The sequence below is a fragment of the Pieris napi genome, chromosome Z (assembly GCF_905475465.1).
Source record: "Pieris napi chromosome Z, ilPieNapi1.2, whole genome shotgun sequence".
Classification (NCBI taxonomy): Eukaryota; Metazoa; Arthropoda; class Insecta; order Lepidoptera; family Pieridae; genus Pieris; species Pieris napi.
In genome coordinates this window covers 2,600,079-2,617,584 of record NC_062259.1, presented here as the reverse complement: position 1 = coordinate 2,617,584, position 17,506 = coordinate 2,600,079, and the positions used below count along the sequence as shown (strand labels likewise).

General features: G+C 36.4%; 1 protein-coding gene across 1 annotated transcript; it reads right to left on the bottom strand.

Moving 5' to 3' along the window:
• Positions 1–7,994: 7,994 nt before the first annotated feature.
• LOC125062665 lies at positions 7,995–8,806 on the bottom strand. The gene has a single exon (XM_047668720.1). It carries the CDS (start codon positions 8,764–8,766, stop codon positions 8,008–8,010), a length of 759 nt encoding a protein of 252 aa, XP_047524676.1. The 5' UTR covers positions 8,767–8,806; the 3' UTR covers positions 7,995–8,007.
• Between the last annotated feature and the right edge of the window lie 8,700 nt (positions 8,807–17,506).

Genomic DNA, 17,506 nt, shown 5'->3' with positions numbered 1-17,506 from the left:
AGAGTGGTAGATTGAATTAACATCAAAGAAAACACTTGAATTAATATCAAAGAAAAAAAATACTGCAAAAAATAAATAAATAATTATATTGCATAAGTTTATAAAACAATGCTATGCAATAGCTTTACCGCGGCAGTCCTCGAGTGCCACACGTTTTTTTTTTCTTTAATCAGTCAAAAATATAAATTTTTTCATTCATTTAAAGATTTAAACTTTAAAGTATAGTGTACTCACTGGTTAAATTTAGAAACATAGCATGTTTTTATATATTTTAAATAGATATCAAATTAAATATAATTTTCGTCTTCAAAATAATGGGACAGTTACGCAATAGGAAAATGGCTAGAAGAAAGCTTGCATTAAAAAAAAACACTTTTTCATGACCAGTGTTTTATTAATTATTGATGAAATACAAACATAAAACTATATACTATATATTATTCTTAAACCTAGACACAAGTACACTTTTGAAGCTACGAGTTTCAGGTCAGTCTTATTCATAATTTACTTTATTTAGATCACTGCTCTTAAAACGCACGAAGCATGTTCCTGTTGTACTTTAGCACTTTTTATAAATTGCCTTGTCTGAATTCTGAGGCGTAGCGTTTGGTTTTGTCCCAGAAAATGAACGCGAAATAATCTCTTCCTTTTTTTACTTCTTTGTTTTTGTTTTTGGTCTCTTCCAACTTATCGCTTTTGAGCTAGAAGAGATTCTTAACTGAGAATTTTTTAGACTTTTTAATTATTTTAAGAGCTTCATATTTGAAGTAGTCATAATATGAAGTAGTCCTTATAGTTCCATTATTTCATTTTTTTTGTCCACTAATACATAACGTTATGTAAAGGACGTCACGTATTTACGCTGGCCGGTATTAGATCCCAGATTAAAGATGTTTCTAACCCACAGTTTATAAGGAATTAGCAATCCACTAATGAAATAGTAAATTACGCAGTGTGGGAAATTACTAAGAATTCAATACAACTAAGCTTACCTTTGTTTCGCAGCGTTCGTAGCGGACACAATTTTTTGAACAACTAAAAAACATTCCTTTACAGTCGCGTTTTACAGGGCGACGGACGCTTTTTTCGCAAAAAAGCGTCTTCCATAAACAAAATAATGTTTTATTTATAAAAATCCAAACCCAGAACGTTAGTTTTTAGCAGGGAAGTGGGAATTATAAGACCGTTACGTCTAATGGACAGTCCACCTTAGCAAATTTTGAGGACAACACTAATGTTATCTGAAATCAAATTTTTACCTTAACCAATGGTTTAGTAAGGTTTTAAATTGAAAGCCTAGTATAAAATCATTCGAATGACACTTATAGCTTTACGAAAAAAATAGCAATCATCGATATTCATTTCAGCTGCGAACTTAAAGTTGTTGGAGTGGCACATGCAAAAAACGCACGTTTTGATTGTTTTATTTTGCAATATAAACTTAAATATAATGATATTCCACGGGTTTAAACGCTATAACTACACAAAAATAGATACCTAAGAGTAAAATACCGAGCCTCCTGAAACATCAATGGTCTTTGTATAGCTGCTCAAAATTAGAGGACATGGCGATTTCGCCCTAAGCAAAAATCTAACTATGCTCGCTCCTATGCAGAGACAATTCTTTAAAAAAATATCCACGCCGTCGTCAAAATAGTATTTATATTAATTCTTAGTATTTTGTTGTTTATTTAACATGAATTCTCATTCGCCTAGTACCGGTTAACCAGTTTAGGGTAAAGCGCCATGTTATCGATAAAGGCACTTTAGATGTCATACAATTTTCGATCGATTTAATTTGATGCTAACTTTATTTCATATTTCTTTTTATATAATTAGTACATATACCTACTGAGAGAGATATATATATATTTTTCAAAGTTATGCACTACCAGGAAATAAAATGATGTTTCTTTATTTATTCAAGTTTACCACGTCATATATAATGCTATATCTACAGTATATGTTACAAGCTATCATTTTTAAAATATATGAAAAATTTGGTAAATATAAATGTTACAAAACAAATACTAGCAAAACAGCGGATTTGGTATCGGCACTTTACAATGCTTTCTTTAAAATTGATCAGTCCACTACTCAAGCTCTGGATAATTGTTATTTCTGTTATATTCGCCAAGAATGAGAGGTGCCTGAACTCTTAGGTAGGTGACAGACAGAATTTGGACAGACTGATTTTGAACTTTGGGAATGAATAAAGGACAATGTTAATTTCCTATTCTTTCGGCGGTTTGCGAGATGTAAAAATCACTCTTTTTTAGAGCATTACTGTACATCATTTTTTGCCTGTATTCTATTCAGTTCAATAATGCGTTCAGGGTCTTGTTGGTTAGATGCCCTAAGATCATGCTGGTGGTAAGAGCGGTATGGCTAGACTTGCCCTTGGGTCATGGCAATGGACTGCATGTGTTCTTTTTAATTTTATGATACCAAAACACAAAAATGACGTTATGGACTTTTGACTGCTTAAATAATTAAACTATTATAAAAACAAAATCTCGATTATAATACAATTAATTAATGAAACAAAGACCACTAGTTTTTATTAATTTAAAAGTAGCCAGAATTGTTACGAATGAAGATAATGTTTTTTGTCAATAGCAACACCACAGAGAGTCTGTATGGGAAAGGAACTCATTTCACGCTTCCTCTCAAAATGGCGAAGACTCTTTCAAGCCCTTATCATCGTGATTAATAGCTTTGAGAGTTATCTCACCACCACCACCACCTCTGATACTACCAGGGCTACGTCTGTTACCTTAGGTCTCACACATCCCCTCCTAATTTATATATTCACTAGTTATCTGTGGGGTTGTTAGGTTCTTAGGTCTCACCCTCTCATATATTTAGGCTTATATATATACATATACAATACAGACACTCCTGACATTTATTACATATAAATTGTATATATTTCACAGTCCATTAAAATGGGAGTGACAGTGTCAGTTACCCTATGCTAAATAATATTTTTTGTTTAATTATCTGTGTAATTTGCATACGGTTCTTATATGGTTTGATATTTATAGCCAAATGAGTTTTTATATTAAAAAATGTCGTGTCTATGGCGAAGACAGCTTTTTACCAATAAATGCCAAGCAGTTGCTAAACTATGGTTGCATCAATTAAAACTATTAAAATATATTTACTGAAGTGTATTGTTTAAATTATTAAAGACGGAATTATTACGAAATGGAAACGGCTTGACCGATTCTCATGAAATTTTGTGTGCATATTGGGTATAACTCACAATCGGAAAACATCTATTTTTCATCCCCCTAAATGTTAAGGGTAGTCCACCCCTAAATTATATTTTTTTAAATTTTTAGATAAAATATTTTTTTATGATATAAGCATTAAAAAATACATACAACCCTAATTTTCACCCCTCTACGATCAACCCCTATTTTTTATTATAAATGATATACATGGCAAAACGACGTTTGCCGGATTAGCTAGTATCTTTATATCGGGTCCAAGTTGTGCCTCCTATTCTCTTGAAAGAGAAGCTAACATTAGAACTTGAAGATTTCGGCACATCTGATGTATGATAAAGTTTAGCAATTCGAGTTCAAGGAGGTTCCATATCATTCCTGTCATATAAATCGGTCTATAAGTTTAAAAGTCTATATGATTTGGTAATTCGCGGGTGACTCAGTTGAGGTGCTAAACTGTTTTGGATTTACTCACCGGAACCGGTTCTTCTACTTGGAGTACGCACGGGTGTAATAGACAATAGACAGTGTCACAGACTATTTTAATTATAGGTTCTACTGTCACTAATAAATCTGAAATTGTTTTTAAAGTTTTGTCATTTGGTTACAACTTTAGAGGATATTATATTAATGGAGCAGTGATGGCTTCAGGGACGATAGTAGACTGTCAACAATCGCTCAAACAAAAAGATCGTACCGGCATTAGACATTAGGCATTAGACCCCATCAGGCAAAGGCCGATCACCCACTTGCCTCATGAAAGAGATTCATAGGACCCAGACCTCAAAGGTTGTAGCGAGAACATCGTAATACATTAGACTCAATCAGTCAAAGGCTGATCAAAAGTCAAAAGTGAAAAATCATTTATTCATATAGGTAACACAATGGACACTTATGAACGTCAAAAAATAAATATACATTAAATGCTTCTAACTTTACATTTACTGCCAGTTCTCAAATCAACGGCGTAGAACGGAAGAGAAGAACTGGCAATAAACTCTCCGCCACTCTTTTTAATCGCCAAGTTTTTTGTTTTACACAACGTTTGTAAGGAGCTGCACTCTGTCTGATCACCTATCTGCCTCATGAAACAGATACATAAACAGCCAGAACTAAGGTTGTGGCGGTTCTTTATACAAATTATTCGTAATATGTTACGTACTTCAGGTGTTCTATAAAAATTCCAAATGAATATTTTCCAATTCGAGGTAAAGCTAAGCGCATAAGGCATTACACGAACCTCCATAAACGAAACAATGGCCAGGCTGTTTTAAATACTTTAAAATCGTGATTTATCCAGTCCTCCCGGCCTCGGGTAACAGGAAATATTATTGGAAACCTTTTAATAATCATTTATCATAGTGTCTTCAACTGACCTGGATCCTGGAAGCTGGTAATCCTAAAGTGACACCTCCACCTTAGGGCTCAAAGTCAACGCACAAAAAGGGCAGTCATTGCAGCCCAGGAACACTTTTTTTTAGAGTGTGCGTTGCCGGCCTTAGATGGAGGAGTACACTATTACTTTATACATATAACGCAAATAACACTTTTTGAACCAATACGACTTACGATCGATCGTAAGAGCGTACTCTTTGACGGACCGTACCGCTTCTTTAAAAAAGAGACATAAAATCTTCTATAAAACTGTCAATAGCTTCCGCAGCATATAGTAATCTTTATTGGTCTTCACACCTAGGGTTACATCGTAATATCTATAACTTTTTTAAACTATTCTATTACGATCTCCTGGTTCTAATGATGAAAGAATTTTTCAAATTAGTCAAGCCTTGGAGCCTATTGAATACAATCAAATCTATTATAATATTCTTCTTCTTCTTTTAGTGCCTCACCATTACTGGATGCAGCCTCCTGTGCCAGATGCAACAACTTATAATATTAGTGTAGATTAAAAATTACGAATTACAATTACGATACAGCCATTTATAACGTATTCATCTCTCAACATTGACAAATTACTCTTCTTGTGATTTATCGAAATTTCGATAAGGTTTTCGTTCTTTGTTCTCGGCCATACCTACATATGTCAATCAGTTTCTTAATATTTCATAATTGTTTTTATATACATAGGACCTCTACATACACTATTAAAACACGCGATCAGGCAGATCTGTGGCCGAGAAGTTTAAATTCCCCCTCTTTCCTAAAAGGGACCTTTTTTGTTTAAATTTAGTTCTGCTTCGAAAATATCATGATATTTATGGGCGAGTCGGAGCCCGCCGGCCTTTCTAGAACCTCAGGTACAAGCGTGATTGAAACCGCTAGGACCTTGGCTATTAGGAATCTTGTCTTGTCTTTGAAATTTAATTTTTAACAACTGATGAATATCAAAAATACAACGAAAAAGCATCATATTCTGTACAATTCTAATAAAAAGTTTATAGAAGTTTAATCTCAAAAAAGATTACTTAGCTTGCTCTTGCTTAACTTTTAATTATATAAAACGCTTCTACAAAGTTTTGTTATATATAAATTGAATTATAATAACCAGAACAAAAGTATTTAACACAACAATTAATCAAAGCATAAATCTCGCGCCATAAAAAACTCTTTACACCGCTTTCAGCAACTGTCAAGGTGACAGCTAATTTATGATTGCCATTGTGGCAAAAGTCATTTATATTGACGTTTGAATTAAGGCGCGAAGATTTAGCCGAAGCAAAAAAAGGTCTTTGACCCCATAGATCTTATACAATTTAAAAATGGTATTTTAACACTGTGATCTATCCTAATTTATTTATTGTAATCAAATTGTATCGAGGATTTGTTGAAAATTAAATACTTGTTAACATCATAGTACATAGGTATATTTAAACAAAAACGAAAAGCATTATTTTAGAACAAAATTGATTTCCATTAAGGTTTGAATAATAATATTTTTTATTCAATAACCCCAAACGGGCAGAAGGCTCTAATCTAATGTTGAGTGATACCACCCATGGACAATGCCAGAAAGCTCGCAAGCTTTTAAGAATTGGTACGCTCTTTGAAGGACCCTATGTCGAATTAGTTCACACATACCTACAGCTATCGGACACTTTAAATGCCAGAGTGCTCGTGAATGCATTGGCGGCCTTTTATGAATTAGTACGCTCTTTGAAGTACCCTAAGTCGAATTAGTTCGGAAATACCTGCCGTCCATCGACACTCTAAATGCCAAAAGGCTCGCGAGTGCATTGCCGGCCTTTTATGAATTTTACAATATCTATACTACATCTAGCAACATCTTTGGAATATGCATCTATATGAAACAGCTATGGTTGCCATAGTATTCCACATTACCCCCCACCACCAGACTTGACACCTTCGTACCTAGTCGAGCGTCACTTCTCGGTCCCGAAATGAACACATTCATGATCGGCTGCGAGCTGCTAGTCGAGCCTCCTGTCGCGTGCTTCAGCCCCCATCAAGGGCTAAATGCCCCCGTAACGGCCCTGTATTGCGAACCCACCGGGCGGCCGTAGATTTAGTACTATGTGGTAAACTTAAAAAAAAAATATTTTCTTTTTGTTCTTGGCTTTAAAAACTCAAATTAAACATTCATAATTTAAAGCCGCCAAAACATTAATTTAGACAATATGGCGCCAAACCCTATGACATACCGTCCCTGTAAACACTTAAACAATTTTTAAGTTATTACGTGTTAACTTTAATTCTTATATTAAACATATATTATATTTCGATAAAAAATTATTTCGAAATTAAACAAGACAGTTAACAAGTACAAACTACTCATAATCGATTCGATTAATCTGTGATAGTCTCGGGTCACGTGACTGAGGTGTTTATTTAGGTGTATATTTTATTCTGCCCTGCGATTCTGTAACTTTAAACTATAAACAATAAACTAAAAGCTTCCACCTTTTCAGAATGCCAAATCATAAAATTACTGCTTCACGACTGATTTGAGAGCGACCGCCGATGCGAAAACCGCTGTGTGAGTTCGAAAAGTGAGTTACAGAATCGCAGGGCTGTAATTCTACAGCTAACATAAACAATATATAACAAAAAACAATTATACTAAAGATATATAGCCAAAGAACAAATAATATACAAAAAGGTTCAAACATTTACTAAAGGAAAAATTAAATAAAAAATTGTTAACATTTTATTTAAGTAATATCTTCTGCTGTGGTGTGAAAGTGAGTGTGTGGGGAGTGCTCATGATGCAGCTATGGATATTCTTAATACTCCTTTTAAGATTCTGCGATGAAACAAGTCAAGGCTTAGTGGTCGTTGTATTTCCGGGCTGCGCGATACTGCTGAGTTTTTTCCATCGTTAGTGTTTTTGTGAGAAAAAGCTGTTTGTGTTTCATACATATTACTCACAATCCTACATTCAAATTACTATACCATGTCAGAGCGCGGTGCCGCACCACATCGTGTGGCCGCGCTCTCATACATCGCGTTGCGCCGCCGCGCGGCACCGCACCGCAAGCGCGCCGGAGTTTTGACCTGCATGACGAGGCGGGGAGGCGTAAAATATATTGCCACACCGCAACGCCCGTATGGCACCCTATAGCTCGAAGTAATTGCCGTGCGGCGCCGCACCGCACCGTTACCGCATCGCGTGGCCGCGCTCTTACACTTTATTTTTCATATCAGCCTATAGCGTAAGGTATCTGTTTCATAGCCTACAAACAATCTGACAGAAAAAGAAGTGTCCCGAGATAATTCTAAATTACTAACACATAACATCTTGAATGCCAGCCAATAAAACAACGTTTCCTTTGAATTGTTTAATTAAAAATCAAATTTATTTCATTGGACATTGGGGTTTCCTTGGCGGTGGATTTGGGGGCAAATCTTCTCTACACGACAACCTCTCTTCCAAAGCGTAATCATCACTACAGAATATATTATACATAGCTATTAAAACTTTACCACCCCTATACAATATCTCTCTAAACCCACGATCACTTTCATCAGGAAACGACACAGATCCGGCCAGAAGAGTACCGAGGGTGGTGCCAAAAATTTTAGCGGGAATACCTCGCTGTCGCGTCAAATAGAACCCAGAGACAGTTCCCAACGCAACGCTTGTGACGCGTATTGTGTAATTCTCTGGAGCACGCATGTACCTCTTGAAGTTCCTCTCGTGGTCAGCCATTTCCACCTTCAACTGTCGCCACGCATTGGAGAAACCACAGCCGATTTGGCACATACTAACTTGGGTGTCCCTCCTGAAAGATTTCACTGTGGGAAGTAGGTATTCCTGGAGCAGCGGCGTGTGGGCTTTTGGACACTTTTCTTTGTCAGCGACGTGATCTTTGTACTCGTAGTGCGGGCTCTGGTACAGTGGTAGGTCTTTGTATTTCATCAATGGTGGATATTTCGGTTCTGGAGGTGGTGCAGCGGCGTACACGGCTGGTATAAGAGCCATGTTCGCACCAACCAGGACAGACTTCAACGTTTCTATCCACATCCTTCCAATGATGTAAAAATCCCCGTAACATAGCCTCAACATGTTTTCGTTCATTTCGGATTTGCTTTTGAAGATGTGTTTGGATTGCATAACGGAAATTTGGAATTTATTGTGTCAAAGTGACTTTTAGAAAATTGTGACAAGCAAACTAAAATGTGGCCATATAAAATATCATTTAGTGGAGGTTCACAGACTAGAAAGGTCGAGTGGTAAACACAGATAAGACTAGGCGCCTGTCCTGCCGAAACGTTTTTTTTATATTCATGAATCTAATAGGCAAGTAGATGATCAGCCTCCTGTGTCACACGCCATCGACTTGGATCTAAGTTTCGGTTACCTCACTATGTTCTCCTTCGTACGAGCGAGTGTTAAATGCGTTAGAAAGTCCATTGGTGCACAGCCGGGGTCCTATGACCTCAGGGATGAGAGTCGCACGCGGAAGCCTCTAGACAAACACTGCTCTCATTAAATTAATTACCCAGATAATTTTCTTTTCATCCTCTTCAAGTGTTATCTACATTCATTACCTACCTATTAAAGTTGCCAAATGAATGTGTAAATTAAATTGCTTCTTAGCGGATTTTGTCATGTATTAATGCGTGCAATTATGTGTCAACAAAAAGCATTATATTTCTGCCAATTAACACAAAATAATAAAGAATTACATATCAAAACACTCCTCAGGAATCACATTATCTATGAATAAATCCGTTCAGTAGTTATGTCATTTGCGTTCATAAAATTTTTTTTATATAAATGTGTGAAATTTTCTTCGTCAATTGTCATTTGAAATTTGGGTTTCGAGAGCCTACGTCTAATCCAGGACATCTAACAACCTCCAAAATAAAGAGACACCACATTTTCAACCTAATTCCGTAGCAATAAGAACTATTTTTGAACTTATGAAAGTAATTGATTTCTAAAACGAAATTTTTCTGCATTGTATGGTAGATAATTGTAAGAGTTGACGAATTTTAATGAACAATGTTTCAGCCATTTTGAAGCCAACAGGCATCGCTAGACGATGGCAATAGGTCGACCTTATCCTTGGAGGATATAACGGGCTTTGGTATGGGATGCTACTTGTGTGGAAACTCACTTGGAGAAGCACAAAAGTTGGTGCTGTTATGTTAGAGCAGGCGGAAAACATAAAGGCCCTTCTTCCAACTTTGATTTTGTTCCTTCGGAGTAGACTCATGGGTTCAAGTGCGCCTCGTATTACCGGTGAAACCAGAGCTGCTATCCTCAACGAATAAGTGTTACAGGAAAAGGAAATGCAGCTTTTCAAATTTGTTTTATTTCTTTAAGCTTTAATTTTTATTTTTGTAATAATATTATAAAAATTATATCGATCAATTATAAAAATCTGTACAACACAGCCACACAAAAATAGCCATGCAAACGTCATATTAATTTTCATTAAGTCATATAATAAGAACATCTGAACATCATAATAAGTCAAGCCATTTATAATTATTTTTTGTCAAACTTATGGGCTAAAAATCAAAAATTTATTCAACTTAAGGTCAGATTTCGAACGGGATACAAACCTACAACCTCACAATTGAGCGTCCCACAAGCCACCAACATTGCTCAAAATGTCCAAAAACCTGGGCAACATATAGTAGAACAATATGTGAAAACAATTATCAACCCATACACATCTACACCATGCCATATCGTATAATTGAGAGTCCCAATTCAGTATCAATACAGGATACGTTCGGATATCGAACTTGTTCCAAATCGGTTTTCATTTCTTCAGGAAATGTGGTTTGACATGATAGGATTACGTCTTTATGACTTGATAAAATAAAAATAATTCAGCGGCGGTACAACCTTTAAGGTCAGCCTTGCGATTCTGTAACTCACTTTTCGAACTCTCACAGCGGTTTTCGCAGCGGCGGTCGCGCACAAATCAGTCGTAAAGCAGTCATTTTACGATTTGGCATTCTGATAAACAATAAACTACAAGCTCCCTTCTTATCAGAATGCCAAATCATAAACTAACTGCTTCACGACTGATTTGAGCGCAACCGCCGCTGCGTAAACCACTGTGTGAGTTCGAAAAGTGAGTTACAGAATTGCAAGGCTGGGCTTATGTTTCATGATTGTCAATATAATAGGCAATTGGGTGATCAGCCTCCTGTGTCACACACTCGTGTTGGGTCTAAAGCAAGCTGGTTTCCTCACGATGTTTTCCTTCGTACGAGCGAGTGATAAATACGTAAGAAAGACCGGAGCCGGAGATCGAGCCTACGACCTCAGGGATGAGAGTCACTGAAGCCACTTCCACATCCGATCCACTCCATTGAACACTCTCAGTGGTAAATGCGGTAGAAGATGCTCAGATCCTAGATATCTACGCAACGCCAAATGGCTAAGGCAGTGGCGTAACTATACCATCTGGGGCCCGTGGCAAATTCTTTTGGTGGGGCGCTATTAGCAAAAATCATCACTTTGTACTCAGTTTTCGAGATTTTTCAGCGTACTCAATTACACGTATATGTCCCACTAATGGCCATAGGAATCCTCTCTTAGGCGAGAGGGAATGGTCTATTGTCCCCACGCTACCCCAATGCGTATTGTTGTATGTATAATGTCTCCATCATCCATAGAACATAATATCTCTTGGGCAGGGGCCCTCTTGGGTCGGGGGCCCGTGGCATTTTGCCAGCCCTTATTGTTACGCCACTGGGCTAAGGGCATTGATATCACTTAACATTAGATGAGCCTCTTGCTATAATACTAACGTGAAACTAGCCTAAACATAATGATGCATTGTTTAAGAACAATATTATCTTGGCTTCGAGAATACATTGTTTATTGTTTGAATCGTGGCTTAGTGGTTGTAGCCTCCGGAGTTGATTTCCAGCAAATAATATTATACGGCGTACCTTAAACCTTTGGTATAGGGTTTGCCTGATTGGCGACTCATTGGTGTAGTGGTTAGTACCCCTGACTGCGAATCCATGGGTCCCGGGTTCGATCCCCGGCTGAGACGAACACCGATGTGATGAGCATTTGGTGTTGTGCTTAGGTCTTGGTTGTTTAAATATGTATTTATATGTATATCTATCTATAATATGTATGTATATCCGTTGCCTAGTACCCATAACACAAGCTTCACCAGCTTAGCATGGGACTAGGTCAATTGGTGTGAATTGTCTTTAAATAAAAAATTTAAAAAAATACGTTATGTATTATGTGTAAAGCTGTGTTGGCTTAGTGGCTTCAGCGTGCGATTCACATCCCTGAGGTCGTAGAACCCCGGGGACCTAAGGACTTTATAACGCATTTAACATTCGCTCATACGAAGGAAAACATCGCGAGGAAACCGACATGTCTTTGACCAAAAAAATCTACGGTGTGTGTAATCTACGGCTGATCATGATTCCTATTAGATTGAAAAATGATCATGAAACAGCTTCAGAAATCTGAGGCCCTGACCTAAAAGTGGTAGCGGCACTGATTTATTTTGATTTTTATTATGTAACACATCGTAATGTAGGTCTGGGTAGTAGGTGAGGCAATTAGGTGATCAGCCTTTGCTTTCTACCTGCAGTATTACAATATTTTCCTTCAGCGAGTGTAAACCTGCGCCCTCAGGGTGCAGAGTCCCGTTCAGCTACTAAGCCAACACTGCATTCAAATTTAGCTTTTTAACCAGCAGCTATCAGACACCCATTTCTATACTCTTTCTTTAAACAATTGGAGGTCGTATCTCTCAGGGACTCAGTGGGCCTTAAAGACTAAGGATGGTCCTTTCCATACTTAGTCCAAGAGGAAAAAGGAGAAGAGGTCGCCCAAAAAAAAGGTGGATAGAAGAAATAGAAGCGGTAGCAGGAAACGAATGGAGAAAGGGAGCAATAGACAGAGTCTGATGGAAAAAGCTGGAGGAGGCCTTTACCCGTGAAGGGGTTACCCGGGATGATAAGCAAAAGAAAAAAAATGGAAAATAATCTAAGCTGTGTATTATAATTTGTTTTTGTCATGATTGGAAATAAAACGGGCTTTATTATTATTATCTCTCAGGGATCCCCACCGGGAGTCGATTCCACAGTTCGCTAGTTCGCAAAAGAAAGTGACTTGTTTTCATTGAAGGTGCCATTGGGTATAAAATTCCTCATGATGTACACACTCACTCCGTCAGCCCTGCGACCCATACAGTTTGAGCGAAATGAGAATCTTCAACATGATGTAAGGAGACGTTTAACAATTAGGATGTGGTGGATTCATCAGCATATGACCCGTGCCCCATTGGATAAAAAATGCCTAAAGTGTTTATTGTTAAATTAATAGGGTTCAACTCTATCGACTGTGACCGTGCTTAAGGCGACGCCCTTTATAATTAATAACAATCCTTTCTTGCAAAAAAATTATTTATATATTTTATTGTAATATTTAAAAAATAATAATTACAGAAAATAAATTATAATAAATATCAGTAATATATAATGATCAAAGCTTGCTAGAACCCCTCCGCAGGTCCCTCTCTATCTCTGTCATGGATAAACTGCATCCAGCTTGTGCCAGCTGTTTTGCGGTCTTCCTGTATCGTTGCCGAATATCCACCGAGTCGCCACAATGGTCGATCATCAGACAGTCTTGCTAGATGCTTTGCCCATCCTATTTAAACCACGCGACGTGTTATAAGTTATAATTACGAAAAGTTAAATAAGTAAGTATTCATTACCAATACACAAATATACAGTATTAACATAGTAATAATAAATGGAAATTTAGGAAAAATTTCAAAAGTTTGGTCCCTGTGACTTTGTACCTGTAATGCTGGCATTTCCTCGCTGTATTGCGATATCGTTGAGCGAGGAAAGCACCAGCTCTGGTGCCTTATCAGTACCTTAATTCTAATCCTAGAGTTACTAGAAGTCTTCTATACGTAACTACGGCTCGCCTATCTACTACTTTTAATGTTCTAGTGAATAGGCTCGCTCTTACAACTCAATTACTATCATTGACGAAAATATTGATATATTTTACAGCAATCTTCCAACTTACGGTAAGTAAGTTGTAAGTGTGTAAGTGTAAGTAAAACTTTGTGTATCACGCTCTTAATGAGGTGTAAGTTTCCATTTAGTTTTAGTGGTTTTTATTTATTTTGTGGTTGCTTGTTTAATTTTTTCGTTGCTAGCTTGCTTATGTTCTAATGTAATTGATGTGTATGTGTGTAAAATTTGTGATGTCATATTTTATTGTATATTTTATAAATACATGTTGTTTTAGGTCTTAATATATAAAATATATAAATAAATTAGCTGTGCACTTGAACCAAGCCCCAAGAGGAAGGGAACAATATCAAAGTTGACAAAATGAAAGAGTATCCCTCGAGTGTTATGAGCGACATTGTGGGCTGAGGAAGTTGCATGAATCTGCGGCCTTCTTTATTTCTCATGTCACGTTGACAAATATATATCATTTCGATGATGTGATGTTTGAGAGCAAAAATTATGTAAATATTGTATGCTCCGTTTTTAGTGTAAATTGTCTGGAAATTAATAAAAGCTCCACTGTAATGTCAACAATTAGGCTAGTGTAATGCTTTAAAGCTTTCTCGTATAACGATATACTATTTATTAAATACAAAGTGAGATTTAGGTTGGTATATTATTACTTCAACCTTGAATGCTAGTGATTAATACAGTACTGTAAGTAGTGTATATTAATTTTTTGACGTTCATAAGTATACATTTTGTTACCTATATGAATGAATGATTTTTTTAATTTTGAATGGCGCAAGAAATGTAGTTGGAATTAACCGCTGTCGCGTGCGCACTGAATTTAATAAGGATCCAGTGCTGGGAATAGGACACACCGTTTATGGTGTTAGTCTGATCTATTCTTCGAATTCGTTTTTTTTATTATACGCGACAGCCGAACCAGCGTATAGTATACTGGATATACATACACTATGTCAATAATCCTTTTAAGTAAATTAGTTTTAAATTACTTATTAGTCTTAAGTTAGATCGTTACGTTAAATCGTCATTCTGCAGAGACAATAAAAAAAATTGTGATAATATCTATTAGAACAACTTCACCTTAACGAATTACTCACGTTGTTCAGCCAAATGGTCACGCTATTTAGGCGCCTATATTCAAAGCGTGACGAGAAATTTTGGTTAAAGGAATATTTTATGAACGAATTGTTAAGGGGCCTCTACACTTAATATTCAAAATATTTTTTTACAAAAAAGAGCAATACGCGCTATATATCTACAAATTAAAACCGCGTGACTCGCTAAGAGAATTATTTAAAGAGAGTATTTTAACAGTTGCCTCCCAATATGTGTATGAAAATATTATGTACGTTTATAAAAACATTAATACATTTCTTAAGCGCAGTATCACAATTTAAACACAATAAGTAGGCTTGCTTTTCCAGCTTTCAGACTTCATAAAACTGCTCACTCATTTATGGGGAAATGTATACAGATATATAACAAAATTCCAGATCATGTAACCAAACTTCTGCTACATAAGTTTAAACTTTACATCAAGGAAACCCTAATAAAAAAAGGATATTACCAATGCCGATATACGATAGTGAGATAGCGTAAATTTACATGCATAAGTCTACAAATTGTACCCAGAAGAGTTAATGACTATTGAAATTTGAAAATGAAATATGCGGCTACATTATTTCCGACATGCCCGGAAATGCAAAAATCATTTTACGGAAGCACATGGCTGAACAATATTTCTGCAACAGTATATGGCTTATTATTTTGTCATTATTTTCAAAAAAAAAGTCAAATCGTTTATTTCAATTAGACCATCTAAAATGGCACTTTTGAACGTCAAAAAAAAAAAATATAAAGATGATTCTAGTTGCCCCTTCCAAAAGGTAGTTTCGTGTGGAGAAGAATGAGCAAGAAACTCCACACTTACTCTTTTAAAATAGGTTTACAATATTTTGTTACATTTGTTAAATGTATATGTGAAGACAATGTACTCTTAGAATAAACTACTATACTAAAAAAGTTAGTATACATGTTCCTCACATATTTACAAATATCGAAACCATAGAATATTAACATTAAAGAGTAATAAAAATATTAAAAAAAACACAAAAAAACAGTGTGTGAGATACAAAAAAAAAATTACATTTGTAGCATTATATAGATTAAAAAAAATAATAATAATAATAAAAAAAAAAAAATTTTTGGCTAGTACATAGGTACTATCGTATATGTACTATTGTATATGAGCCCTATGGCTGAAATGGCGGACGAACTCATACGATGCAGCAGCAAAAACCAAAGTCAAAACAAAAGAAGGAAGAAAAATGTGGATGCGACCTTATTTCAATAGACATTAGATATTTTAAATCTGGAAATAAAACTCGATGAACTATTATTTATTTACACGAATTTCAAACAGTGACGATGGATTTTGACCAATGACACAAATAAAAGAAACTAACATGAGAAAAGCTATACCTGTTCTTACGTAGCATGAAAAAGGGACACACTTAGGTCGTAAAGCGAGACAGCAATAATATGGCTGAGAAATATTGCAGTATTTTCGATTTCAAATCGATCGTTCCGGATATAGGCTGGGACACTAATCATTCATCAGCCATAGTCGACCGTAAATGCTGGCTGATGCTACCGAGTTCTCGGAGAACACTTGGGTTGCTCATCAGCCAGACTTTAAGTCTTCTACTGTATCCCACCAACCCGAATCATGTTACATTAAGGGATAGGAACGTATAACACTTTGATTGCTTTGATATTAATAAAATACAGTGTATACATAATTATAGTTTCATTGTTATAGATAATGCTCCGCCTCGGGCGTTTAGAAGTCGATTCATTGTGGAATTTCAAAGTATACCTGCGTCCCATACACACCCATTCAACTGTGGGTGCCTCCTGTGGAGTTGTCTTGTTTATGAATGTTTCTTTTTTTCATCAACAGATGGCGATGTGCATGTGTGATAGCAAAACGATGCCATAGGAAAATATAGCGTTTAGGATTTCTATATTAGCTTCCCGATGAAAAAATCTCGTAGCCCCAGAGGATCCGGATGAGCCAATAACAAACCGGTGAACACGCTGGTCGTGGATCTTTATTTCGCTCACTCCTTCAGGCGATTGACCACCCCGCGACGGCCCAAGCCAATGTCCGAGGCCTGAGTCTCGCAGGAGACGTCCTTGTGCTAGTCGCGGCCCATTCCAGCAGCTATTACCTTCAAAAAAAAAAATATGTTTAGTATGGAACATAAGATACATGTATCACTTATTCCACGTCATTAAATTTGAAGGCATCCCTACTCATCGGCAAAGAAGACAGAGGGTGTAGGCCGAGAGAAAAAGCCGGCGTAAAAAACTCTCGGTACTCTTTTAAAACAGCAAATCAGGTCGGTTCGGTCTCTTGGTGCAGACATCCCGTACTTATTTATATATTCTCCTTAGATCTCACCCTCTCATATATTTAGTTATGCAGCTTGCTAATACTGTATATGTGTATATACAGATACCTCTGACATTAACTACAAATAAATTTAAACACACATTTCACAGTCCACTGCTGTTGTACTGTCGGCAACGCACTCGCAAGGTCTATAAAAACGTACAGATTGTTATATACGTGACAGTTTATTTTAATTGTTTATGCCCAAACAATTTTGATTTTCTATGAAAGGGATTCATTGAAAGTTAATGTAGAGGAAGTAATCTGCTATCTATGGCACGGCTTTAAGGCTATTGAAAGCTTTTTAACCGAGTTTCAATGAATATTCTCGCTTCGAATCTTAATTCAATTTCTTTTGCGTTTTTTTAGTATTACTCATTTGTAATACTAAACT

Bases quoted from the DNA above. Each gene is read 5' to 3' on its own strand.
- LOC125062665 (XM_047668720.1), bottom strand. From the start codon at position 8,766: ATGCAATCCAAACACATCTTCAAAAGCAAATCCGAAATGAACGAAAAC.